Raw genomic sequence first — 26753 nt, forward strand, 5'->3', positions numbered from 1 at the left:
CACTGCAATATTTGCCGCATCTCCCAAGGGAGATTAGTGGCACTTGTCAAAGGGCTATTGTAAATGCCCTTGTCTTTGTTAATTACTCTCTGCTGACTTTGACCTGTTTCACTACAGGAAAACGGCGCCAGGCAAGGTTCTACCCAAGGGCCTTGTCCCTCTCACTCAGGGTAGCACACTACACTACTTTACCCCGTGTGACTGTAAACCGCAGGCGCTCTCTGTCAGGCAAAGACTGATGCTGATTGACAGCTTACACAAGGTCTCTGTCACAGCAACTGTAATCACATTCACCATGGAAAGGCTGAGGCATACTCAGTCTTTGATGCCCTGATGGCCTAGAGGTATCAAACGCATGAAAGCTATTTTTTACCATTATGTAGACTTGATATAGGACAGCGAAGAACATGCCTACGAGAGGTTTCTATTGTTTTGAGTTGTGATTGAAAAAAAATAAATAAGAGCAGCTGATTCAATCCATATGAATGTATAAATATGTTTTTTCTGATCCTAGTTCTGGATTGGTTTTATTGTGGCTACACTTTGGTAGACCTTGTTTTCGGTCTAGTGGACACCTTACCGTAACATATCTTCACACACTGAGCAATGCTTAAATGTTCACTTTGTTGCTACGCCTCTAGACACTGCTTTCTAGTCTTGACTGCTGTCTTTAAAGTCACAGGATAAAAGAGCTTAATGGCAGAATAACATGACGTGTTCTTGACCTCATTTTGCCTTGGCTTTCCTTTTGACTCTGATCTGTCAGCGGTGACGTGCCACTAGGCAAGTGAAGGCAATGTAGATAAGCTGGTTCTTTTGACACATACCAATGAGTTTAAATGCTGATGAAGTTATTTAGTATGTAGTGGAGTACGTTTCCTATGCATGACTCGTTCACCATATGCTGATGCATACAGTATTTTGCGTCAGTAAGTGACCATGCTGTTATAAATTACATTCCTTCTGATTCTAAAGAAGTGTATTTTTAATATATTATAGAATGAATCATGAACTGAATACTGATTTAGTTGCTGTTAAAGCCACTCCATCCGTGCATACGCCCACACAACCTATTAATTTCCTCTTAAGTGCATCCTGCTTGGAGCTCAAATATTAATGAGAGATAAATTAATGACAGTATTGCAATTGTGCTGCCATCAGGTTACTCCTGTCCCAATTAACTCGTGTTTCTGCTGTCATTCTCATTTTACTACCTGACCATTTTGATTGTTGGAGCTGAAATGAATATCAATTATTCTGCATTTTCAGTGGAGCTATTTTTAGAGAGGAAAATAAAGTTTGTTTGTTGAGCAGATGACTGCTGTGACGACTAAGAAGCTTGCTGTAAAAGAAATGAGTGATGTAGTGCACAGCAGGCAGACAGCTGTCACCAAACAGCAGTGCAAATAATTACAGCTGTACCTGTGTGTGAATGTAGATCTATGCATATTTGGATAGTATGTCCATGAGTAATTTTTACAGTAGGGCAATGTGTTTGTGCACATCTTCCTATAAATAAAAAGGATGTTAGTTGTTGAAGGCGGATAAGAGTGAAGGACTGACTGAATAAACAGTTCTGGTTACGCTGGTAAGGTCATTTTTTTTATCTCTATACATTCATGGAATCATGCGACTCCGAATAACAATGCATTCTCAATGTGCAACTTAAGACCTGACTTTGCTTCACTTAGTTGCTCTAACAGTGATTCTGCCTCTCTCTATGTTTGAATCTTCATTGACTCTGCAGTGCACTTATACAACGAAATATCACTTTGCATTGTAAATCAACATCTGCATTATCATTTTCCACCATCTGTGCTGTAGGAGTATGTTCGGGTTATATGTTTGAGTTTTTATGCCAGTATTTGATATGACAGTGGGTAACCAGGGAGAGAGTGGGGAATGACATGCAGAATTCAACCTGTGCCGCCCGCTTGGAGCATGATAACCTCGGTACATGAGATGTGACCTAACCACCAGGCCATCGTATGATTTATGGCATCTTAAAAAGTTTTAGATGATGTTAGCCAAGCAGGTTTTGCCTTTTTTAAATGCCCATGAAGACGCTGGTTAGCTTTGGCGCTATAGAGGTGAGCAGTATGTTGAAAATTACTTCTGCGATTGTCATCTTTCTCTGCACTTATCCTTTAAATATTTTTCAATAAGGTACATTAACATCATGGTGACATTTTTGTCAAGCATTTATTAATGTGTTTAATTGAATGGGGGAATGATTCTGCTTCAAACATTAGGTGAATTACTTCTTATTTATTTTCTTGAGCAACTTTGGTTATTGTTTGCTACCTCGAGCCTTCTCTTATGGGTTTTAAAAAATGAAGAGCTCATTGTTTCATCGACTCCTTTACTGGCAACTTTTTTGATTGAGCAAAGTTGGATGTTGTTTACACTTAAAGAAAAACTCTGTCCCTTGAGGAGATGTATTACACACTGAGATATTTCAGAAGAAGGAAGACGATGTCTTGATTCGTGAGCGTTCAAACACACGTTTTGCTGAGGGCTACTGAAGTTTGGTGTGGTGCTCAGAATAATGAAGCAGCTCCCTTCTATATTTGAACCGTTTCTCTTATTTTGCTCTTCATTGTTTTTGCTTTCTCCACACATTGACATTTAACTTTGTTTCAATGTTACCAAAAAGAAAAAGGGAAACTTTATTCCCATCAGTGTTTTCCTCCTCTTTACTCCTCTCGCTTCACTCAATCTCCTCCATGCCTTGTTCTGCCTGGCTTGCTCATATCCAACTGGCAGACATGCTGCTGATGTGTTCATAATCACCACTGAGACCGAGAATGGTGATTAATACTAGTCATTTAACAATTCAACAGTTAGAACCTCCACAGAGAGTGTTTATCTGAGTATATCTCTGACTGTGTTTAAATGCCTTCATGGCTCAGCTTTTTCTCCATGATTGACTGTGTGTGTGTGTGTGTTGATGTGATCGTACTGTACTGTACATGTCAGAGGGATGATTCATGTATTTCCACTCTAATGGCTCTGTGGTAATATTGGTAAAATGAAGACATGTTTATACTGCTTTGTATCCTCTGCTTGCAGATGGAATTCAAGGTTGAACAGGCAACTCTGGATATGATTGGTTCCTCAAATATTCCCTAGGTCTGACTGAGATCTCCTCACATTCTTTTGGGCCTAACAGAATAGAAGTTATATTGTCAGCATCTCGGGCTCACCCCTTTTTCTTGTCCACATATATCTGCCTACAGTTTATTATTATGACAGAATCTCAAGGGTTTTGCAGCCTATTCAGTGGCCACCAGCCTTATGACATGGGTTATTAATCCTTCATCAATCCGCATGGTAAAGGCAATGAGGATGGGGTAATTCTTCTGCCTGAATACTGCAACCACTGCAATGTCCTCCATCCACCCATATTTTATATTTATCCTACAGGAGGTAGAAAGTCAGCGGTGACAGTGAATAAGCATTATGTTTCTCCTGAGAAAGGATTGAATCAGGAGGTGAAGGATAAAACAAATGCAATTTTAGTTATCATAAACATAATCATGATCATTTTCAGCATCATTGTTAGGATGACAAATACATGCAAAAATTTTATTTTTCAAAGTCTAAAAAAATCAGTGGGTAAAAATAGCCAAGACAAGCAGTCTGTGTCTACATGTTAAGCAATTTACGATTGTTTTTTTTTTTTTTTGCTTGTAATTCATTATTTTAAGCAGATGCATTTGGGGAGATCTGTTTTTTTGACCCATTGTTTTACACACAAGTATGATTTAGTTTCTAACATGCATTGATTTTCAAAGTTAAAGTTTCAGGGATTTTTCTATCTTTTCTATTTTTTTTGTAATACTTTGTTGATACATCACTATTTATATATATTTTTACATTGCATTACTGCATAAGCCCCCTCTGTTTACCTCTTGAAAGTGTAACCTCTAATGTGCAGTCATGTATTTTGTGTTTATCTCAGAGTGGGTAATTTATCTTTGATAAAAGCAGTGACAGCAGAAGGCGGAATTTAAGGCTGACTTTGCTCCATATTTTTTTTTTTGTTTGTTTAAATCACTGCAAGGCTAAAAATGACACAACTGTCCTCAGCTGAACTGAAAATTGCAGTTATTTTGTTTTTGCCCAAGGCATTTTTATGACTGGTGAAGATAGATAATGTAAACAAGAAAATGACATGAAAATTGTGCCGATGGGTATATTACAGTGACCCATGATCAAAGGTTTGTATATGAATTCTGTGTAAGCAATTACTGTTAACTCATAGGAAGCTATATTTAACCAGTCAAGGACAGCAAACTATCAACTATAGTGTGATGCACAGTAATCTTTTATGGATGTTTTACAGTTCTGGTTTTACTACACATACTGTTCTCATAATCTGAAAGACAAGGAAGCAAAGCCTTTTATAGTTTTTAATATTAGCTGTACAACAACACCCTCATATTTACACACCATCTGAGAGCACTCTTCCAAAAAGTTATGGCTTTTGGGTATAACTCACTTATTCTCAAACACATACACTCAGAGTAACAGTTACATTTTCTTGTACTCTGTGTAGTTCATGTTCACTCAGGAAAGTAAATTTGTGTAACACACACCTGCAGTGAGCAGGAGCAATGGATAAATCATGGTTATGGTGGGGGTGGGGTTGGGCTTGGGGTGAAAGGTGATCGCTGACTCAGGAGGAAGCAGATGGAGAGACCTCTTTTAATTGGATGGTGGTTTTACGACAAATCGGTCACGGTCATGGGTGACGTGTAAAAGATAGCTCTTCTTTTCTCTTCTCTTCCACCTCAAGGTGTTGTCCCTCCTCTCTCTCTCTCTCTCTCGCTCTCTCTCCACTTTACTTGATTGATGACTTTAATATTTACCTGTGATCTCAAGCTCTCAACATCAGGCAGAACAATAAAAGAAAAAAATAAAGCTGAAACATATAAAGTAGATGAATTACCTTAGGCTGAATATAACCATAAAACAGTACATTGCCACATCTTATCTCCTTCAAATGGTTCCAGACTGAAGGACCAGTAGAGGCTAATGGAAGAAGAGATCAAACACTATCAGCTTGGGCGCCTATTTCTGCTTTTCTGCTACAGGATGGAAGATAATTTGCCCTAATTCCACTTTTTCCTGATAGGGCTGAATTCTACCTGGCCTGTTTGATGTTTAGTGTAACATGTGGAAGAAGTATCAAAGATCAAATGGAAAAGATTTATAAAAGGGCATCCACAAGCCCTGATGGGAGAGTAGCTGTTAACTATTTTTAGTGGTTGAAATTGTTAAATAACTATAATTGCAATATTTTTATTGGCCATTTGGGTGAACAATCCACCATTTTTTTGTGCAATAGTATAATGTGTGTTTATGTTTGTATATCTGGTGATAACTTTGAGAACACCTGCTTGTGTTAATGTATGATTCTGTGCATAAACTTTATTGGTTTCCTCGATGTGGATTAAGAAGACAACCAATGAAGTAATCTAAAGGACTTCCAAAGACCAGCCATCTCCAAATAGTTAGAACACTTTCCTTTCATCACCCCTCTCTCAGCAGTGCCATACATCTGGATATGGGATTGACATATTCTGCCAATCCTCCAAACCCTTTGTGGGTGCATCTACTTCTAAACCTCTTTTACCAAGAGTTTTGGACATAACAGGCATACTCTCTGCTTCCATTAAATGTCCCGTCCCAATCTTTTATTTCTTCTGATTCAAGATAAAGACAGAGCAGATGATACAAAATGTGACATCCATTCGCAATGCATTTTCTCCCATATGCAGGCCTAGTGCACTGAAGTAAGAGTAAGGGATTACAGAGTGATGGAAAAAGAGAGAGAACAAACACTAATCTCTCTCAAAAAAAAAAGGAAACTGTGAAAAGCAGACAAAGGATCAGAGAACACAACAGTAGAATAAAGGCCTTCTCTGTCCTTTTTGCATCCAATACTTTTCAGTTCATGCCTTTGGAAGAGTCTTTGAACGGATGAACAATAGAGTGTCTTTGTCAGCAACCCTCAAACTAATTAAAAGAAAACAAATACATGGGGCTCTTGGGGAAAAAAAGATACTGTGGGTGGACAGCAGCAGGGACGATTCGGATGAAGAGGCACTGAAAGTAGAGGTTGTGGCAGAGTTTGGGCAGTTCTTGGTGCCTGGATGACTCATCCTTATGTACTGTTGTAGCTTTTCATCTCTTGCCTGTTTCCTTCTACTCCTCCCTCCAGGAAGTCCTCCCCCCACATTCCAAACCAATATATCTCAGAGAATATATAATGAAGTATATTTCCATGGATTCTCAATGAAATGCTTAATTATCATAAACATTTGTTTTGGAAAATTATTTTCCTAATAAAAACATAAAGAGTGAGTATTGCCACATGAAGGAGTCTTATGGTGCTTTTACCCAAGACATTTTTAGGTTGAGCTGCATGTGAGAACACAAACAGGCATGTTTTTCACACCGATGTTACTAAATTTACCAGGATTTTTCCTACAGGTCCTCCATTAATTTTTCATTTGCAGTCCACGAACTGTATGCACAGATTTGTTGTGACCTTTGTGCATCTAATGAAACTGCTTCATTATGTTTTCTGTCTGCTGGAATTTACTTCTCTGCTCTTTTGTTGGTGTTACAACTATGTCTAACTACACGTGGCATTGTTATGAAAGCAACTGCTCTATAGTGTTGGACTCTATTGCTTTGTCAGCAACTTCTGATTTTTTTTTTTTAATCATTCTTTACCTTCTGAGACCCCTCCCTCCCTTTTTTTTTTAAGATTAATTTTTTGGCATTTTGTGCCTTTATTGGAGAGAAAGGACAGTGGATAGAGTTGGACATGCGGGAAAGGAGCCACAGGTTGGATTTGAACCTGGGCCGCCCGCTTGGAAGATGACAGCCTCAGTACATGGGGCGCGCGCACTCACCACTGCCCCCTACCCCCTTTTCGACAGGGGACAGTATCCTACTTGGAGGAACATGTTGAACAACCATCTCAGGAAAATTCCAGGAGACGTTGCCTGATGTCTAGAAATGTTCCCTCTATCCCTCCCCAGTTTGTTGAAGTTGATCATTCCACAACAACGGCGAAAACAGCCAAACATGTGGCTAAATCATGATAGGATAATCAGTTGAACTTGATGGAAGTTGAGACAGTCAACCCCTTCAGCCCAAGTTTTGACACATATATTTCAATTGGTAAGCTTTAGAGGCTGTTAGGGTCACTCTGAAGTAAAGTGACTGATAGACAAGGGGTTGATCGTTGTCTTTGGGAGCTCAGTGTGAGTTAGGTATCGCACAACAAAATTTGCTCATGCATTTTTGGGACTGTCACTTGGCTACATGATCAATACAGAGGTTTCTACCTGTTGAAATGAAGTCCTTCTTTATGACTGTTGCCAAGAACTTGCTCTTGGTGGATTTATGTTGGGTCTCTGTAAATGATTTAACAAGATTAAGTCTAGACCTGCTGTGTTATGTTAAGTGTGATTTGGTGGTGGTGCCATGGAAATAGAAATTGATCAATCAGTTGTGTTAAAAGATTATGATGATCTAGAAAGTATTGTTTTTAACTTCAGAGATCCTTACATTGATAGCCTCCTTGTATTGGCTAGTTTTCAGATGCTTGCAGATTTATTGATAATGCTTAAACTGACTGACTAGAAGCACAGTTATGATTCTGCTGCGTTATACAGCACACACGCACATTGAGAAAGTGAAATCTGAAATTCCTACCATCTGGTTTGAGAGCAGCAGACGGTTTTGTAAAGTCCTGGGAGATGACAGCTCTTAGTAGTATAGGATGTGTGTGACTAGCCAACTCAACGATTAACACTCTAGCTAGTCAGCACCAGACTTAGTAGTCAGTTAAAATAAAGTTTTTATATGTTGGTCCGCAATGCAGGTCAAATGTAGATTAACTGTACGCCAACCACCCACAGGGCTTCTCCCATAGTCTGGCTGTGGGTTTAGTTAATGGGCCTACTCTCGTCGCTCAACTTTCTTGATGCAAACAAGCAAAGTGAACGGATAGCATCTCATTGGAACGCTATAACGTGGCAGTGTTTTGATCCAGAAAAATTACGATAAAGTTGTTTGTATGCCGAGGTAGCATAAACCGGCTTACCGACAGCAGCAAACCATTAACACAATTAAACAGGCATTAGGACGTTAATCTGCATGGAGCATCATTTTTTTTTTTTTTTTCAGTTTGTTTCAGCAGACCTGTGTGAAGGAAGGCACAGTGAAACCCTCAAATTGGATAACACATTCCTTTTCCTTTTTGAGAGCTTTAGGCATGAAATCAACCCACAGCCAAAGAAGAGAATTGGTGTTTGTGTTATGAATATTCCATCCAAACAAATCATGATTGTGTCTGAGTGGGAGGTATTGTGAGCAATAGTTCTTGCCAGAAACATCACTTGAACTGCATCACCAAAATCTATGTGATCAACTTCACCCACTTGTGCAAGGGGACCATCTGTGTCCGTTAGTAGACTTAGGCACAAAATATGGGCATGAAAACGATGGCTTTTTTAATCCATGTTGATGCTGTTGGCTTTTTAACAGCATCAAATAGACTTTCTGCTTATTTCTGTTCAGAAAACCTCTTCAGTGACCACTTGAAAAGATGCCAGGAATAAAGTGCTGTTGGAATTGACTTTGAACTTACTGCTAAACAATAATAGTCAAAGATGAAGAAGACCATTAAAGAAGATGCTGTTCCTAAGATAGTTGTTAAATAATTTAATGGGTTATATTGAGAACAACTGAAGTGTGGGATGGCATCCCTTGAATCCAAAAATGATGCACAGGAATTGAATATTTTTAAGTACTTCGGTGTGGTAATGAGTTCTCCACCAGTCTTATTTACTCACACTCATTCACTGCAATTTCAAGCAAATACTTCTGCGATGATCATCGAACTGAGTAAAGAGGTAAATTAACATCAAAAACTTTCAAAATTGGCCCTCAAAATAAACACTGATGGATTTAAATTATCTTTTTTACTTTGTTTTTTTTCCTACTTGAATGATATTAACTTAACCATTTATGTTGACCTTTATTTACCATAATACTCTTTAATATGTGGGAGCCTCAGGGCTTATTGTTTCATAAAGAAAAGTCTGATGCTGCACTATATTCAGTGCCTTCATTATAAAAAGTGCACAGGAGCAGATTGTATAGCAACACAGGGTTATATGCCATTTTCCCTGATGAATGTTGGTAAGATGCTGTCACTAATGGGCTCCTGTTAAATCATGCATGCATTTAAAGACCACATGAACCTCAAAAATAATAATATATATATATATATATATACAGTGTGTGTGTGTATATATATATATATATATATATATGCATGCATGCACCAGCAGTCTTTCAAAAGACAAATGATGCATTGTGCAAACGTCATTTGTAAGAATAGCATTTGACATTTAATATGTTTTCTGTTGACACATGTCCATCCAGGTGAAAACTTTGCATTGATATACACAAACACCCATACATTAATAAATATAAACAGATATGATTTCAAAAAACCAACAGAGGCTGCTCTCCACACACAATGTAGTTCTTTCTGGATGTGCTGCTATCAAGGGATCACTTTGTTCCTGCTGGGTTTGAAGGATTTGACAGTGTTGCCAGGTTCAATATCATTAGCATGGTTTCACCTGTCTCCTCGCATACTGCATCATCTCAGACTCACTCTGAAAACTAACAGCTCATACAAACAAACCACAAGGGGGGGGCAGTGGGTTGAGAGAGGTTGCCTAGAGAGCATCAGGGTGTCCTTTAAACTGACAGTTGATCTTGTGTTGAATCTCTACTTCTAAATATTGTTGACAAAATGCCATCATTTAACTGTCGTTGATTGCTAAAAAGTATATTATGTTTATAAATATGTTCACAATTACCACAATTACCAATCTGACATTTGAGGGTACTGTGTGTGGACAATGAATATAAATCCAGCAGACTCTTAGTTTAGATGAACTGAGCATAGCTAACATAAAGCCAGGAACAGGATACACAACTAGCTCGGCTAACACAATCTACTGGCAGCTCTAAAGCTCAATGACTCACTCAAACTGACTATCTGGAAATGCAAAAAAAACAAGCTGTGATTTTACATGGGCTTATGTTTCTGTTTATTTTCTTTTATAGCCAGTAAGATTTCACTTCTCCTTCAAAGAGGGAATATAAACACGATAAAGCAGAAATATTGAAAATCATACATCATTGGTAGGTTTGAAAATCTTTTAAAGCTTCAACTTCATTCAGTGCTTCTTCACAACATGGCAGTGATTATAATTGGATGATTTGATTTATTGTGGCCATTTTTGATGGTGGCATCTAAGCAGAAGCTTCTGTTTCTCTGCCGTCGTTGGCATCAGGGTTGTTGGACATTGTTGTCAGTCCTTTCATGTTTTTCCAAAAGCCCATTGTTTCTGTTCTTTCACTTAAGTGAAATACTTTTTTCATCCCCCTCAACTGTAGTGTTGTTCCTCTCTAGCTGGCTTTTCTCCTTCACACTGTAGTAGTAAATGTGTCTCTCTTGCCTTTTTATGTCTGTCTATATCTCCCCTAGTCTCCTAGAGAAGAGAACGATGTTCTCCCTGTAATCAGCCCCGGGATATTATTGGCATTTGTTTGCTGATGTGTTGATGGATCTACATTGAGGCCTCAATTTTCACTACCGCTTTAAGATTGACCTTGGAAACTCATTTGTTTTTCTCCCGTTAACCACAGATCCAATAACGCCCGCAGGCGATTACACCCATTGAGAAGTGCACACCTTTAGTTTTAAGATGTGATGTGATTGATGGTGTGAATATAAGTGTAGTTTGGTCTTTGTGTGTGTGTGAGTATGGTGTGTGTTTTGGAAAGATGTTGGACATCAGCTTGATTGAACATAAATTAAACAGAATGGATGAAATGGAGAGAAAAGCAGCTAGTTTGATAATGTCTGTATTTGTCGTTTGCTTCATCATAGTCAAACACATATTGTCTGCCTGTACGGGTCATTTTGTTGAAAGCAAACATTCACTAATCTCATCCATTAGACTCTGTATAGTGTCCTCATCAGCACTGTTCCACAGTCTATTTGTTTGGTAGCAGTTCAGTCCCATTGCTTCTCTTTCCGTGACTTTGCCTTCATCCACCTTGACTTTTTGAACAAAGGTAATAAATCACACTGACACTGGGATCAATTGTGGAACAAGTGGCACTAAATTCTTTACTTCCATGAATTGAGCTGCTTGTGTTTATGTTTCTGGCTCATTTTGTATGCTTGTCTGTTTCCCGTTTTACTGTTATCAAAATATAAGTCTGTGTCACTGTTAAATCAGTGGGAGGATCACGGTGCAGGAAACAAATCCCATTTTGTGCATGACTTTCTTATTCCTTAGGTCAACTTTGAATGGATAATGCAGCTTGTCAATGTCACAGTATAAAACTGTGTTTAAATTTGATTTGGTTTATTTAAACTATCCTATTGGTTTTAGTACCACAATGAAAATCATCTGATGAAGAAGTGATATTTATCAGCACCATCCAGTACTGTTGCTGACCTCACTTCAACCTCTTCTTCCCCTGATGGTCCTCCTCCTCACACTGCTCCCACAGTTAATTTGACAAATTTTCACCATGACCTAAACTGTGCTGACGTCCCCGACAGACATGACACATCGTATATGTGAATAGGATGTCCTTGTGAGAGAAATCAGCTCACACTTTTTCAGAATGAGACCTGTGCCTGTGTTGGTACTACTATATATTTATCTTTGTAGTAGCCAGTAAGATCAGTTTCAATATGCATTGGTATTATAATTGGTAGAGTAAAGCCTCAATCATAGTAGCACAGCCACTCTCATATTTCCCCACCTTTGAAAAGTAGATCTAAACTCTAGATCTGGGAGAAAATATGTGTTTGACAACTAGCAAAATGAAAGTTGTGACTTCTAGATTTATGGTGGATTTGAACATCTGGTGTACTTTCACTGTTTTAAAGAAGAGTCGGACACATGTACAGTATATTTGCAGAAAGCTTTAATATAGGCTTAAAGAAAAGAAGGGAAAGGAAGTCAAGATGAAGGAGAGTGTGTTGTTTTTCCCAAAAGGAAATTCGCTTCAATAAGTGTCTGTATTATGCGTTCTGTGAGGGCATAAGATAAGTTGTAGTAGGAGGAAGAAAGGAATCTCTCTGAAGATTTAACAAGGCTTTCTGATGGGGCCAGAGGTCTGTCCATGAATAATACATGGTGGCGGAAGAGAGGCAAGAACAGACATTTTGGCTCTGTCGGACATGGGAGTCTAAGGGGAAAAATAGACATGTTGGTTCTGATGGGTCTGCAGGTTTTAACCTCCTCTGCAACTCCTCGTTTTTGTTCTCAGGGCTTCAGTCTAGTACAGCACAGACCCAGGAGACATAACTGCCCTGAGGCCCCCCCTACTACTTTGGCCTTAACTTATAGAGCCAGGTTGATGGTTTTTAGTGCCAAGGTGGTGGTTGTTTGAAGAAATTAATGAAAAGTGTTGTGGTTTCTATGTTGTTTGGAGCTGGGTGTTTTGGTGGTTTATTTAAACCCCCAGTGTACGTCTGGGCTCAACTACATCTGAAGGTCACAGCTACAGCTCAGCCAGCACTCTAATACTCCCTTTCTGGGCTTAAGGGTCTTCTACACTGATTGGTTTAAACTTAGAAGGATGTGGCGTGTGTGTGTGTGTGTGTGTGTGTGTGTGTGTGTGTGTGTGTGTGAGTGAAAGAGAGAGAAAGAGAGACGTAACTGATATGTGCATGCATGTTTGTAATTGTAACTGTTTGCTGATGATGTGTGGGTGTCTGGATGTACATCTGGATGGTGAAGCATTTGCTATAATTCACATATCCTCATTAACATGCTGAAAGTTTGGCTTCACAAAGTCACTGTGACCTCTGGTCTGATGTACCGACCATGGACCTGCATACAGAGCAGTGCTCTGATTGATCCGACGGAGTGGCTGCAATTAACTCGAACATTCTCCGTCCAGAATCGGCCCTCTCTCCACCGCAAGCACCCAGACACCCACACGTGGACACAGATGTCGGATCTCAATGAATTCATGTGCTGAGCAGCAATTTAAAGCATTTGATCCTAATGTGGAGCCAGTCACCTCTGACACCTAAACCCCGCCCATTACTGATTATGCACCAAGTAATTTGAAACCTTGCCCCTTGAACAAAAACCAGATGACATGAAATGATGACTATAAAGGAGATAAAGATCAATTTTGCTGAGAAGGGTTGCTGAATTACTTGATGATGACAACCTTTGTGCAAAATCATGAAGGGCATTCACAATTTAATGAGTCATAACACATCATTATGGAAAGTATCTCAGTGCTGGTGTTATGTAACTTAACTTTTGACTGGTTTTGTGTATTCCTAAGACTCTCAATCATAATTTGTTAGTGAAAGGACCGGTATAAGCAATAGGGATTTACATGTTGGACTATAGATGCCTGCAATGCTGTTGTGCAACCATTAACTATTCCTAAACTTTTCTTAAAGTTGATAATATTCAATGTAAATGGAAAGAAAGGATCCACAGCAGTGCAAAATATGTCTGCGTGTCAGTGTGTGCTTTATAGCTGAGTCCCCCGTGTCAAGATCACCACTGGCTGCCTCCATCACCTTGGCTCGCCCAAAACACATTTCTTGGACAATCATCAAAAGTCTGACTCAGACTGAGGGGAGCTTTGGGGCCTGGAAATGGAAACTGATTTAACACTGCACTCTCAAGACAATTCCGCATAAAATGTAATATGGTCAGCCAGACGGAGGGAGAAAGAGAGAGGTATACAGCAAGAAGGGGTGAGGTGAAAAAAGGAACCGTAGAAGTTGCCTCAACACCCTTCAGGAGACCTCCATCAGCCAGCTCAGGACTTTTTCTGTTGCTCCCCACGGTCACTTTCATCCTTAAACTTTAATGTTTCTCAGCAAAAAAAGAGGTGTACACAGGAATGTGGAAAGGGAGAGGTGACTTTGGGTCAACATGATATTTCAGCTGATCTGTTCATCCCTCATCCCGTGTTGTGTAAATTCACTGTACAACGCCTAATTCTTAGTGCAAATATCCATCAGTCCCTTATCCTCTGCTACTGCTGCAGTTAAGTCAGTGCATAGTGTGTTTATTGTGTGTTAAAGGACGTTGATTTCAGCTCAAATTGCCCTTTAATCCGAAGGGAAGCTTTAATTTGTCCCTGTGGTGAAAGAGGAGTAACTCAACACAACTGAACTGAGCAGTTTGCATTTACATATTGGCACTGGTGTTTTGTGGCTCTTGCATGTGCAAGTAATTTGTCTGTAATTTGTCAGAGCAAGATTTACTACCAAGGATTTAAGCTGTCTTCTTGTTATGTACTTAGAGCCAAAGGTGATTCTGGCACTCGTCCTAGTCCTCACTCGTCCTATTGTACAGCTCCAAATGCACATGTGCCAGACAATACAAAGGCTCTCTAATGCTTCATCTTTCTCTTTGTCTTAAGTGATAAAAAAAAAAAATCTCCCGAAGCATGCCAACTCACTTTATCAGTCCTGCACTTGTAAATGAAGGCCAGTGTCGTACCACGAGGCTTCACATTTCTGCCTTACTTTTAATATTCCAATATAGCTCCTAGGCAACACAGTTGATCAGTGACAGAACTTAAAAAATATATTCAGAAGAGAAATGGGAATACTCATTAATAGACAAAAAAAGTGTTTCTTATAAAATTTTATTGGGCCATAGAGCACTTGGGTTCCTTCTTTGACACCACAAGTTTAAAATAATACAATGTAGAACTGTTTCCGAAGAAACAAAAACACTTATCAACGATCACATTTTCAATAAAGGGCTAAGGAGCCTGATTTTGTTGAATTACTTTAAATATGAGATACATTGTTTTCCAGGAAACTTTACAATACTTCTTGTATTATTACAAAAGTGTTGTGTCCTTGGTATTTTTTACTTTCCTATTGAAAGAGCATTCATTTTCAATACTTACATTGTTAGTTTTTAAATTCTGGTACAGTGACAACTCATCTCTGGCTATTACATTATTTGTTTGATGTAGGAGAAGAGTAAATTATGAATGAATTCAAGAACCCTATTGTTGTTTTTTTCAGTTGCGGTAAGGATAGTTTTAAACTATCTGGTCACAGAATTTCTCTGCTTTATAGCCCAGTTTAGTGTCTGCTCTGGGTCGAAATCATTGAGTGCACGGTAAGCAAGTTGTTTTTGAATCATTAGAAGCAGAAAATCTCTCACAACACTGACCATTACAGACACACTCCTTCACACTCTCGATGCACTGACCTTTTTCACTGAAGCCGCTGACACAGTCTTAAAGGAGCTCCTTTGCTTGGTTAGGAAACGGGGTTAACCCCTGACCTTTTTGGACTTGCACATATGTGGTTTGATTATAGAATCCTCCTTTAGTGGAAATCTCTTAACCAAGGGTTGAGGTAAAGGTTTTGCTGTCCTACAAGTGGGAGGATGGCAGCCACAATACTAAAAAGAAGCTTTAATAGGCAGGGGAAACATAGAATTTCAGCAGGTACATATTATTTCCTCCTCTCTGCTCCATTTTCTCTGCTCTTTGCTTGCAGTGTGGCTGAATAGGCAAAATCACTGACTATGTGATACTCAATCTGTCTTTGTTACTGTTTCATTTCTCTGTGGTGGTTTTATCCTGCCTGCTGCCCAAAACTCTTTCTGTCTCTCTGTGTGACCCTTAAGGTGAATTGTGTTCTGACTAACTCAGGTGAGCAGCTGCATCGTGAGGCTGTTGTCCCACTGCAGCCAGAACTAAATGAACAGTTGAACATTTTCACAAGAAGTAAAGCTATTCTGTATACATCCCGAAAACAACACTTTTTAAAAATTGATCCTAAGAGAGCTCTCTGGTGCATCAGTCATTTCCACCAAACACCCCCACAAGACTCAATATCACTTCATAGTACATAACTGTGTTCTATAGTTGGAGCTTAGTTTTTTTGGAACTTTTGTCCCATGGCATTAGAATAATAATAAAAAAGTTATTGCTGTCAAGGACTTATAAGTCCTGCAGTTCAGTATACATTTAACACCTTTTCATCTCTTTTCATTGATTCAATTATTTAATTTGCACTCTTTCCCATTTCTGCCATTTCTGCCATTTCTGCCATTTCTATTTTGCAAAGGTACCAATGAGAGGTTGGAAGTGAAGTACCTCTGTATTTATAGAGAGCAGCAGATATGTAGGTGTGGGAGATGAGGTGGACATGATTAGGAAATGTAATCACAAATTCATGCACATTTGAGTGTAAAGGTGTGTGTGTATGGCTGTGGGAGTACACTTGTTTTAGTGTGTCTCAAGATAAAACTTAATGCATTCCCAAATGACTTTGGCTTTAACAACTGCAGAAGTGCCCAGTAAGCAACAGCCCTCATTAGCATACAGATCAGGAGGCAATATAAGTGTTTGCAAAGTATAATTCACTTTTGCGTTTTCAAAGCAATAAACGGACTGTTCTTTTTTCCCCCTGTAAATGCCAATGCTGCTCTTTCCAGCTCTCATTTTTTATTGGATCACAGTTTGGTTAAGAGTCGTTAACATTAAACTTCCCCCTGAGTACCAGACCCTCCCTTTAATAGATCTCAAAGGGGAGTCATTTTAGCATCCTGTACTCATGGCCACATTAATTTTGAAACATTAGTACAATTACCATAAACAAACAAGACAATCAGCGGGAAGACTGGCAGGTTCTGTCAGCCTCTATAATATATTGTAAGCCGTTGGACTTGACTTTATTGGAAATCTGATGGATTACGTAATTGCTTTATGGCACAAAACTGGAGCACAGGAAAGCACAGTTCTTTCCAATGCTGTAAATTGAAACGGTGAATAAAAGATGAATGGGAAATCCAATAGTTTCATCAGATAAACATAATTGATGTACGCATGATGTGTGCATCAATTCTACTGATTCATACCATAGGGTATCATCTCGCACAGGCACATATTGTACTATTGGCTCATTGTATCCATTGCTTCAGTTTGTTTGCTGCTACCTTTAATGTGCTGAGATGTTAATAATCGGAACCACTTTACTCTCTGTGTCCACAGGTTTACTGGCCCCAACCTCCCCTCCCCCATCATAAGCAGCAAGAACTGGCTGCGACTACACTTTACATCGGATGGAAACCACAAGCTGAGAGGTTTCAGCGCCCAGTATCAAGGTAATGCAAAAAGACTTTTGACTATTTTGAATGGAATTTCACAACAAATGGAATTATGTACCAGATTTTAGCCTGCACAGAAAGAAAAGCAAATAATTGACAATTCTCAAGGGTATTTCTTTTCAATATTCTTGGTACCCCAGGGATGAATCTCCATTGTTCTGACCCACTGAGCTGTTCTCTCTAGTGCCAAAATAAGTTTCCACCTGTAAACAAGAAACATCACAAATCTTTCAGCCATTAAATGAAACACATGTACACTTCCCAAAGAATGAACTGTCACCCTTTTGGACACTGTACTAGTTCTCTCATGGAGTTTCCAAAATCATATGTGGTAATGCATTTTGCAGTTTGCACATTAATACCTACTAATAGGTATGCCTACTAATACCTACGTGAATGGCATGGGAATGACCTTAGTGGTACCCGTATTTTCTTTTAGGACAAAACTAACCATGGAAACCATCAGCAGGGCCTGAAGTCCAGTATGAGATGGAGAAGCGACAGTAGACTAACATTGTCCTTTCTCTTCTAGTGCAGATTAGTTTATATCACTAATTATTATGATATGCCTTACTTCAATATTTAGACAGTATCACAGCTGTACTGGCACCATATGAAACTATCTCACTATTTTGGGCAAACAAGTTGTGATTGCTCTTGGAAAACAAAGGGAACATTGTTGCAGGCACAATATTGTGCACAAGCACACATTTAGGCACACACACCCTCTCTCTCTCCTCTGTGCATTCATTTTCCATCCCATCCATTTTTGGAGCTTTAGAAATCAGCTCTGAGAAGGGATATGAAGGGAAAAAATGATAAGTTCCACCACAAACAAAAGGGGATCTCCAAGCGGGTCAGCTCCAGATATCCTCTGGATATCTCAGAGACATTTTAAGGGAGAGACTAGGGACTTCAACTCAATAAAATAGTGACTCCAGTGACAAGATGTTCGTTAATTGGAGATCTTCCTTGGCTCTATTTGTTGTTATATTTATTTGTTGTGGCACAGCAGGCAGCCCCCTCACTTAAAACCCTAAACCTAAGAGCTAGGTTTTATGCTATAAACAAGATTATACCCTCTTTATTCTGATCAGATTATCTGAAGGGAGCTTCTTTATTGTGGCTTTTCTTCCAGACATATTCAAAAGAGCCTTCTTTTACACATGACTCAGGTTGAATTTTAATGCAGCTGAAACTGAGCAAAGAATTAAACATATTTGTGAAAAAGAAATAAAGTTCCATTGTCAGGAAGCATCAAAGTAATTAAATAGGATGAGTGTGAAGGGGTGCACAGACAATGCTGATGGTGTTTTTGAAATTGGTGAATAAATATGCATTTAGATGAGCCTCTTACTTTGCTATGATTACTTTGTTTGTGTTTTCCCCACAATTATCATAAAACTCAACAATTTAATCCTCGTATTTTCCTCGTATATAAATAAGTGATTTAGCATATTCTATACCCTGCCTTCAAATCCTAATTTTCTAATACTGATGTTATTTCCTGCCACCTACCACACACAGGGTTGCAGAACAATATAAATATATTTGAGCTCTGGATTTCTTTACAAACTAGATGAAGTCCACTAATGGACCAACATAAAGCATTTGAAGGTTGTAGAGCCTTTAACATCTTTTATTGTCAGTGAAAGTTTGGTCTTTCTTTGTTGTCAGTGTAGAAATGCTTTTGGTCTTATTGTTTCGTTGCTTTTTCAAAACTGCTGTGAACATAGCTTGAGTGGGTGTGGGTAATGATGCATGGTGCAGTATATGTTGTGTACTGTATCTGCTGCAGACACTGGGTGTGGGTGTCATTATCACAGTTTTTGCTATCTAATGCGTTTTTTGTTGTTGTTGCTCTTGTTCCCTCTACAGTTAAGAAGATGACAGAACTGAAGTCTAGAGGTGTGAAGATGTTGCCCAGCAAGGACAACAACCACAAGATATCAGTGTGTAAGTAACAAACTGTGGCTGTCTACATTGTCTTCAAACTGAAAATGGATGTCTTACTCATCGGGTGCAATAAACCAATAAACCATTGCTTATCAAGGGAGAAACTAAATGATCAAACACGAGATTGAAGACATTGTTTTTCTACAAAGGGGGAAATTACATATGTGTTTTTATCCTCATCATACAGCAGTCAAAGTAGGTCAGTTTATACAAGTGTACTTTAAGTTGGGTCACTGAAAATGTAGAAATGTTCACAAATGTCTAGTTTCTCAGAGGCTTTATAGTCACCGTGCTGCAGACTGACTGTACGAGTACTTGGTGTTGTTAAATATCCTGCCCAAACCAAGCAGCATGTTAAGCTGCAGCATGAACTGAACTTTGAGTTTCATTGCTGAAAATGACATTGAAAAGTGAATGAAGGATCAATGCAACAAAGAAACAAGCCTGAGACAGTAATAATGTCTGTGAATTGCACTGGTCTTGGAAAAAAAGAACATCTGCTCTTCTATAACTTACATTAATATCTATTGGAGAAGATGTCTCCCGCTGCTCAAGTCAACTCCTTTTCAAAGTCATTCAGGATTTTTGATTCCTCCATTCCTTGGCCAGACAGCAGGGTATTGCTGGCTGTTGTTAGAGGCTCAGGCACAAATTAACTCACTGTCTGGACTGTAGTCGCGATTCCAATTGCAAATGGACGGCAATAATTGCACTGGCTTCTTGTCTCGCCATGGCCATCTTCCTTGGCCTTGTTCTTACTCACCCACTGACTGAATTGTCCATTCATTATTTCCTACAGCTTTATGGGAACATCTGTAACATTAAAAGCTCAGCATCCACGTGTCACCTGGCTGGATTCATTAATACAAAGAAACAGATGTAGAAGGCTTTAGAACAACCTGTTGAACAGAAAAGGGTGAATTAATGATAATCCTGCCTCGAGGCCATTCACAATTCATTTTATGCACTTCTACCTACCTCTTTATCTCGTGCTTTCAATCCTTACATCTCTCTTCTTTTCTGTCTTTTGCATTGCTTTAGTGCTTAATATTCCTCTTTGCCGTTTTCCAATGAACATTTCTCTAGACACAGTATTTTGTTTCATTTTGCCAAACTTGACTACCTGTGATCTCCAATGGAAAGACAGTCACGTAACAGAATATGTCTTTTTGAATGAAAATTATTAAGTTTATTTTTTGAATGTCTTGTTCCTTCACATATTTTGCCCTTCCTTGATTTACCTCTGCTGAACCAGTCAGCCTTGTTTTTTTTTTGTCCACGCTGGGATCCTGGCCAATGAGAAGGTGTTGCATTGCTTTATACTGCACACTTTCAACCCTTAGCCCTTGGTCAAACAGTCTGTCCTGCTTGACTTTTCTGACCTCTTCTGGCACTTTATCTTCCACAATTTTGCACCGATTGGCATGAATAAAAATTGTACATTATACACATTTCTTTTTTTATTTAAAACAATTACGAGCTGGGGAAGAAGACAGAAGTCCAGTTGTACTGTTTCATTTGCCCACAAGAATGTTAGCCCGGACGCTTGTTCCCAGTGGATACACCAGCTCTCTCTTATCCGACACCGGTCAGCTTGATGCGGTTATACCCGCAGGTTTGTCTGCTTTTGATTCACTACCTCTACCAGAGAACTGAAGGAATATTCCTGCACTGTTCTGATGAATAATAACAACAAAATTGCTGATTTGATATAATTTTCATGAAATTGAAAATTGATCCTTTTAGACTGCTTCTCTCTCTTCATGGGGAAGTTGGCCGACCCATTTGTTTACTGCCCCACCCAAAATTAAACTTTTGCCCACATCACTGATTGAGGAAGCTAGTGAACTGTACATGTCACGTTTTTTTATCTGAGACAAAAAGTTTTTAAGCATTTATAATATTCTGCAAACCAACTTATTTTTCTGTACATTGATTGTTTCAGAATGATAATTCAAGATTTAGTGTCAAATGACAAATAGTGGTTAAAAGTATCATGCAAAATCAAAACAATAACTCTTAATACACTTATTTGCTTTTTATTTTCTTGTTGAAAACATGACAAAGACATTAACATAGACTTGTACCAGGAGTGTTTACATTTGCAGATATGTATGTGTACTAATGGAACATTTTCAGATTTGTATTTGGACCGTCTTTGTTGACAACCTCGACTTTACTTTCTGTCTGTCTTTCTTACAGTGTCTCAGATGGGTGTAGCGCAGGGACACAACATGTGTCCAGACCCTGGGATCCCAGATCGGGGGAAAAGAAAAGGCTCAGACTTCAGGTGAAAGCAAGCAAATAATTTCTCCTGAACTATTTTATTAAGTAGCAAGTGTGCATGGACAGAGGAAAGTTTCCTGTACAAGAAAAGAATGATTAACACAATTTATATTAAAAATAGTTTGTTTTTTTAAATATGGTTATCAAGGCTCTAAGAATTAATTTTTCTTTGATACGAGAGATGGTCCTATGAGCTTATTCAGCTTCAAAACCTATATAATTTGACCGTACATGAACATGATCTATGTAGCTTAAATGTATTTGGCTTGGTAAAGAATGCCACCATATTTTCTTTCTGTACTTTCCAACTGTTGGATTTCTTAGCCTCATTACTCAATGTAACGTTAGCTTATATATTTGACTAGCTGTTAACAATGTGTGCAGTAGTAACAGTTACTTGTAAATGTGCCCTAGCACTTGTTATTGTCAGTTCAGTTTTCCCATATAACTATTTTTATTAGTTCTACTCTTCTATTAGGTTTCTGGGATATAAATTTTAATTTAGTTTTCATTGTGTAAATTTTTCTTTTGTTATGATTGGCTACTTGCAGTTTTAAGTGCATGTTAAAATGTCTCCAAAGCCACATTATTTGAAATGTGATTTCTTATGTGAAGTTTAATTTTACCCAAAGATTACCTCCCAGTTAACCACTGATCATATTGACTTTTATTCCAATTGAGTTTTAATATACAAAGAGCTCAGAAAGGAAATGGGTTATTAAGACAATATAGGGTAATGTAACACAGTCGCAAACTGCATTATAAAATGTGCATACTACCCAATGCCATGCCCTATAAAGCTGCTGCTTCCAAACTAGATAGAAAAATGTGTGCATCTTACAGTTTCAGCCACTGCACAGTAATAGTCTGCCTCTGTGTGTAGCTGATGTTAGGTTGGATTGTAGACTATAATTCCTGTCAGAGCTGTTGTCTCTATCATTGATTAATTGTAACACAGACAAATGGGCAACATCCGTCACCCACAAAGCAGAACTTTCGTAAAAATCAAAGCCGGAAAAAGTCTAAAAGATACATTTTTCTGGTTGACCTCATGTGCACTCTTACTGCCACACAGTGATTTCTGCAGAAAAGGGCTGTTGATGCTAATGTGTTTTCCCTGTATGCAATTCAACTGCAGGCGAGCAGCCACAGTGCATTTCTCCTGCGATGAGGGATATGAACTGCAGGGCTCAAAGAGCATTACGTGTCTCAGAGTGACTGACAGCTATGTAGGCTGGAGTGATGATCGGCCCATCTGCAGAGGTAAGGACCTATCTGGGTTGTCAATATGCACATGTGTTATGCCAGTCGTCCCAATGTGACCTCAATTTATATTTTTCGTACCCAGATGCCCTGATGTTGATGTCTTGTCTTGTGTGCCATGTTCTGTACATCCCTGTCATTTTTTTCTCCTTTTCTTACTTTTATTGATATCGTGGCTGTTCCTGATCATCATGTGCATAATGAACATCAACTTATCCGAAGCATTTTGATTTGCTTTAATGTGGTTGAATTGGTCCCTAAAAGTTAAAAAACCATAAACAAAGTACCAAAAAATGACAGATGAAAGACATGGTCATTATCAGCGGACTTTATTATTTCCCTGTATAAGTGTAATGTGTAAGACTCCTTCCACAAAGTGTGTAGCAAACTCATAAAAAAGTAGTCCTAAGGAATTATTTTTGGTTTAAATCTATGAGTTTTTATTATTGGTACTATTAAAATAACTCAAGACAGCCAAAGAAAAATAATTGTATCAAATTCAGGTGACTCTGATCAGTGCCAGGATTTATGTAAGTAATGACTTATATTGCTCAAGTTAGCACAAACAAATATGAGTCATTGTGTTTTCAACTTGGACCATGGTATTTTAACTGTGCTGTTCTTTCCACTAGCAGGATGATCAAAGAAAGCGCAACACAAACACTTGAAACAAATGATTCCTCCAAAAAGTTTAAATTTATGTAAATGTACTGTGTATTAAAATGAAGTTTGAAAACTATGTAAAACTGAAAGGGATTCCTCTGCTCCAGAGCTTTATAACATCTTTAGGTCATAGTTAACTTGCCTTCACTATTTACATTCACTGTTCTTTTTTTTTTTTTTTAAGCCATTTAAAAAAGCCCGAGAACTTTACTTCCTTGCCCCAATTCTTCATACTTTTTATGACATTCCTATGTCCTGCAGCTACATGGATTTTAATAAATTGAAACATCAGTAAGGACAGTATACCAAAACTAGCGCCCTATCCTGAGCTATGTTAGTTTCATTCAAATAGACATATGAAGCCTGGGATTTTTTCATTTTTCAAATGTAATCACCTGCAGCATTTGATCCATTTTTAAGATCACCTACAGGCCATCTCCGTTACTCCACTTGAGTTAATGCGTTCCAAGAAATTCAGCTTACTACAGACACCCCCACTCTCTCTTTTGTCTTGGACTGATCCAATTTAACCTAAATTAAATTACAGCGCTGAGGAGAGGGAGGCCTGATCTCGGAGGGATTATAGAGGTGGAGGGATTGATAGTGCTCCGTCTCTTCCAAACTACTGTCAGCTGCCAGCATTTCAGAAAATGATTCTGCTTTTTTCTGTGTCACAAAACACAGCGATGAAGGTCTTGTTCTGACACATTTGACTTCTATTGTTCTTTAAAGTATAAAAAAAATGAACAAAGTAATTGAGCCGTATGACTGCAGGCCACGTTCAGTTGGTTTTCTGTTTTATGTACAGAAACACTCGAGATTGAGATAAAACCCTCAGAGATGTCAATGAAACCGCAGTTTAAGAATGTCACATTGTATTATCCTCATTTAACATTTTGTACTGTGGCTTTTATCTGCCTGAATGAAGATAAGAAATCATCCAGGAATAATAGTAATCATCCAGGAATAATAGTAGATCTGTATCCCAAATTAGCATTAGTCATCATTAAACAGCACTATGATTAGCACAGAAAAAAACAAATCTAAAAACTTCTCTCAGGCTCTACATTTCTTCCTCTGATGTGATAGTCAAGGCTCACTCTCCTTCTACTGTCTTTCTGGTCAAACTGAGCCGCCGTATTTCCTCTTCGTCATAGACTTTTATTGCACGGTGGCCTGCTGCACTTTCATATCGATGAAGACGATGATCCCTGTGATTACAAGAAAAATAGGAGGGATATGACGACTTTACTGGACTTTCTCTCTGCTGTATTATTTTCATGAAGGTCACCCTCGCTGTCGGCACAACTCAAATTAATTTCTTTATTCTCCCCTTAACTTTGCCAAAGTTCTTTTTACATTTTAATAAGGGGCCATGTGGTGGAAAGGGGGTGGCGCATGTAGTGGGGCTAGAACACCCGAAGGACCTCTCTTAGACACAACTCATTAAAATCTGGGTAGCTTGTTCAGCCCCTTTTAAATATGTTCAGGTTGTACCCCATGTTTTAGGACAGGCATACACTCACCTCCCTTAAACTACTCATTAAGAATTCAGATTTAATTTGAAGGGGTGTTTAACAGTTTTGCCATGCAGACACCCTCGGGCCTTAATCGAAAAGTCACATTGTCCTTTAAAGCTTGGTTTGCTCACCTGCTATTTTCAGACAGAATACCAAAGCAGAATGCTCGCTTCGTCTTTTGTTTGACTATTACTCCCATGATGAAATTTTCTGAAAAATAAGCTACACATGAAAAGTAACCAAATGTGTCAATTATTGTCTCAATACATTTAATAAGATTTAAAAATGGCAGATAAAAGTAAAGATTATATATATATATATATATATATATATATATAGTAGTTTGATAAACATATAGTCCGTTTCAGACCTGTGGAGTAACTGTCACTTATGGGTTTGATTTAAACGAAGAATGTGTGACTTTTTGATCCAGTAGATGTCGCCCCTGAGCACCAGCATAAAAAACAAACAAACTGCTTTTTGAAAAAATCTCTGCTATTCACCTCCAACCCCTCTCCACTCATGTTCACACGAAAGAGTTATTAATTCCTTTGCTTGATCTGGAATTGGCTGTGGGCTGTATTGTTGTGTTAGCAGGCTAATGTTAGCATACTTTGGTTAATTTACAGCTTAAAATTGCACATAAATTGAGACAGAATGGCCGTGATCTAAAGACACTTGCATGACATTAAAATAAGCAGTGATTAGGCTATGTTATTCTTCTTTTCTCTAGTCCTGGACTGAAACAGTTTTATACACCAGGGAGTTCCCGCCATGTAAACATGATGTAACACGTCTCTGACATCAAAACAGCTTGTGAAATCTCGCTTCTCAGTAGTTGGAGACAGTCATGACTCAGAGTGACATTTACAGAGGATAAACTTGATTTCTGCTTTATTTATGTGTAAAATGTCACACATTCTTCCTTTAATGTTTCATGGTGCTGCAATTATTTGGCAACAGAGAAGGTGCTTGTTTTTTAAAGGCCGTTTTGCTTAACAATTTGATAATGTAAAAAAATAAAATAAAAATCATTACCGATTACTTGCTAAACAGCTTAAACTTTCAAACTAAATGTTTGCTTACAGTTCAGTTGGGAACTCTAAAGGTACCTCAAGCCAAACAGATGGATTTTAGAGAGTTCCACCGTTGGATTTGACAGTGCTGCTCCTTGGTTAAATAAAATATTGATCGTACACAATGCCCAAAGAAAAAGTTTACAACTGCAAGGCTGAGTAAAAAGAAACCGTAACAGGTGGAGGCCTATAGGTGGTTGAAGGATGAATCCACACTGCTGACAGCATCATGACTGGTGGATTTGAAAAGCATTCCCTGGAGAGGGTTGCAACATGTTGAATCTTTCTTGGCTTATAAATGACAAAATGTGTTTTTTAAACTGTCATTGACTAAAAATGTTTCTCTCTCTCCGTGTCTTCCCTTGTAGCACCAATGTGCGGAGGCCAGTTGAGAGGACCGAGTGGTGTCATCACTTCTCCCAACTACCCGGTCCAGTACGACAACAATGCAAACTGCACATGGTTGATCACATCGACGGAGACCTCCAAGGTAAAAGACATTTAGAATAGGATCTATTAACACTGCAGTGCTGTTTTTGCTTTACCAAACTAATCCTCTCTTTCCAGTGTCATGTGACATGGTGAGGCACCATTAAACCAGCAGAAAAGTCTGTGAGCACCTGTTGGAGAGAGAGACTCCAGTTCCACTCTGATACACGTCTAATTTTTCCCCTTTTATAATTGCTGCTGGACATTTTTCGGGAGAGCTGTTGAACACGCCATGTGACAGAAGCTCTCTC

At 38.6% G+C, this 26753-nt stretch overlaps 1 protein-coding gene across 1 annotated transcript in view; it reads left to right on the forward strand.

Moving 5' to 3' along the window:
* csmd2 (CUB and Sushi multiple domains 2) overlaps positions 1-26753 on the forward strand; it is a 220753-nt gene that overhangs the window by 88469 nt on the left and 105531 nt on the right. The window contains exons 6-10 of the mRNA XM_061060012.1: positions 17134-17246; positions 19128-19205; positions 21408-21495; positions 22630-22754; positions 26382-26503. Coding sequence (XP_060915995.1) covers positions 17134-17246; positions 19128-19205; positions 21408-21495; positions 22630-22754; positions 26382-26503 — 526 coding nt within the window. The remainder of the gene's footprint in view (positions 1-17133; positions 17247-19127; positions 19206-21407; positions 21496-22629; positions 22755-26381; positions 26504-26753) is intronic.

Source organism: Labrus mixtus, chromosome 16 (genome assembly GCF_963584025.1).
Source record: "Labrus mixtus chromosome 16, fLabMix1.1, whole genome shotgun sequence".
Classification (NCBI taxonomy): Eukaryota; Metazoa; Chordata; class Actinopteri; order Labriformes; family Labridae; genus Labrus; species Labrus mixtus.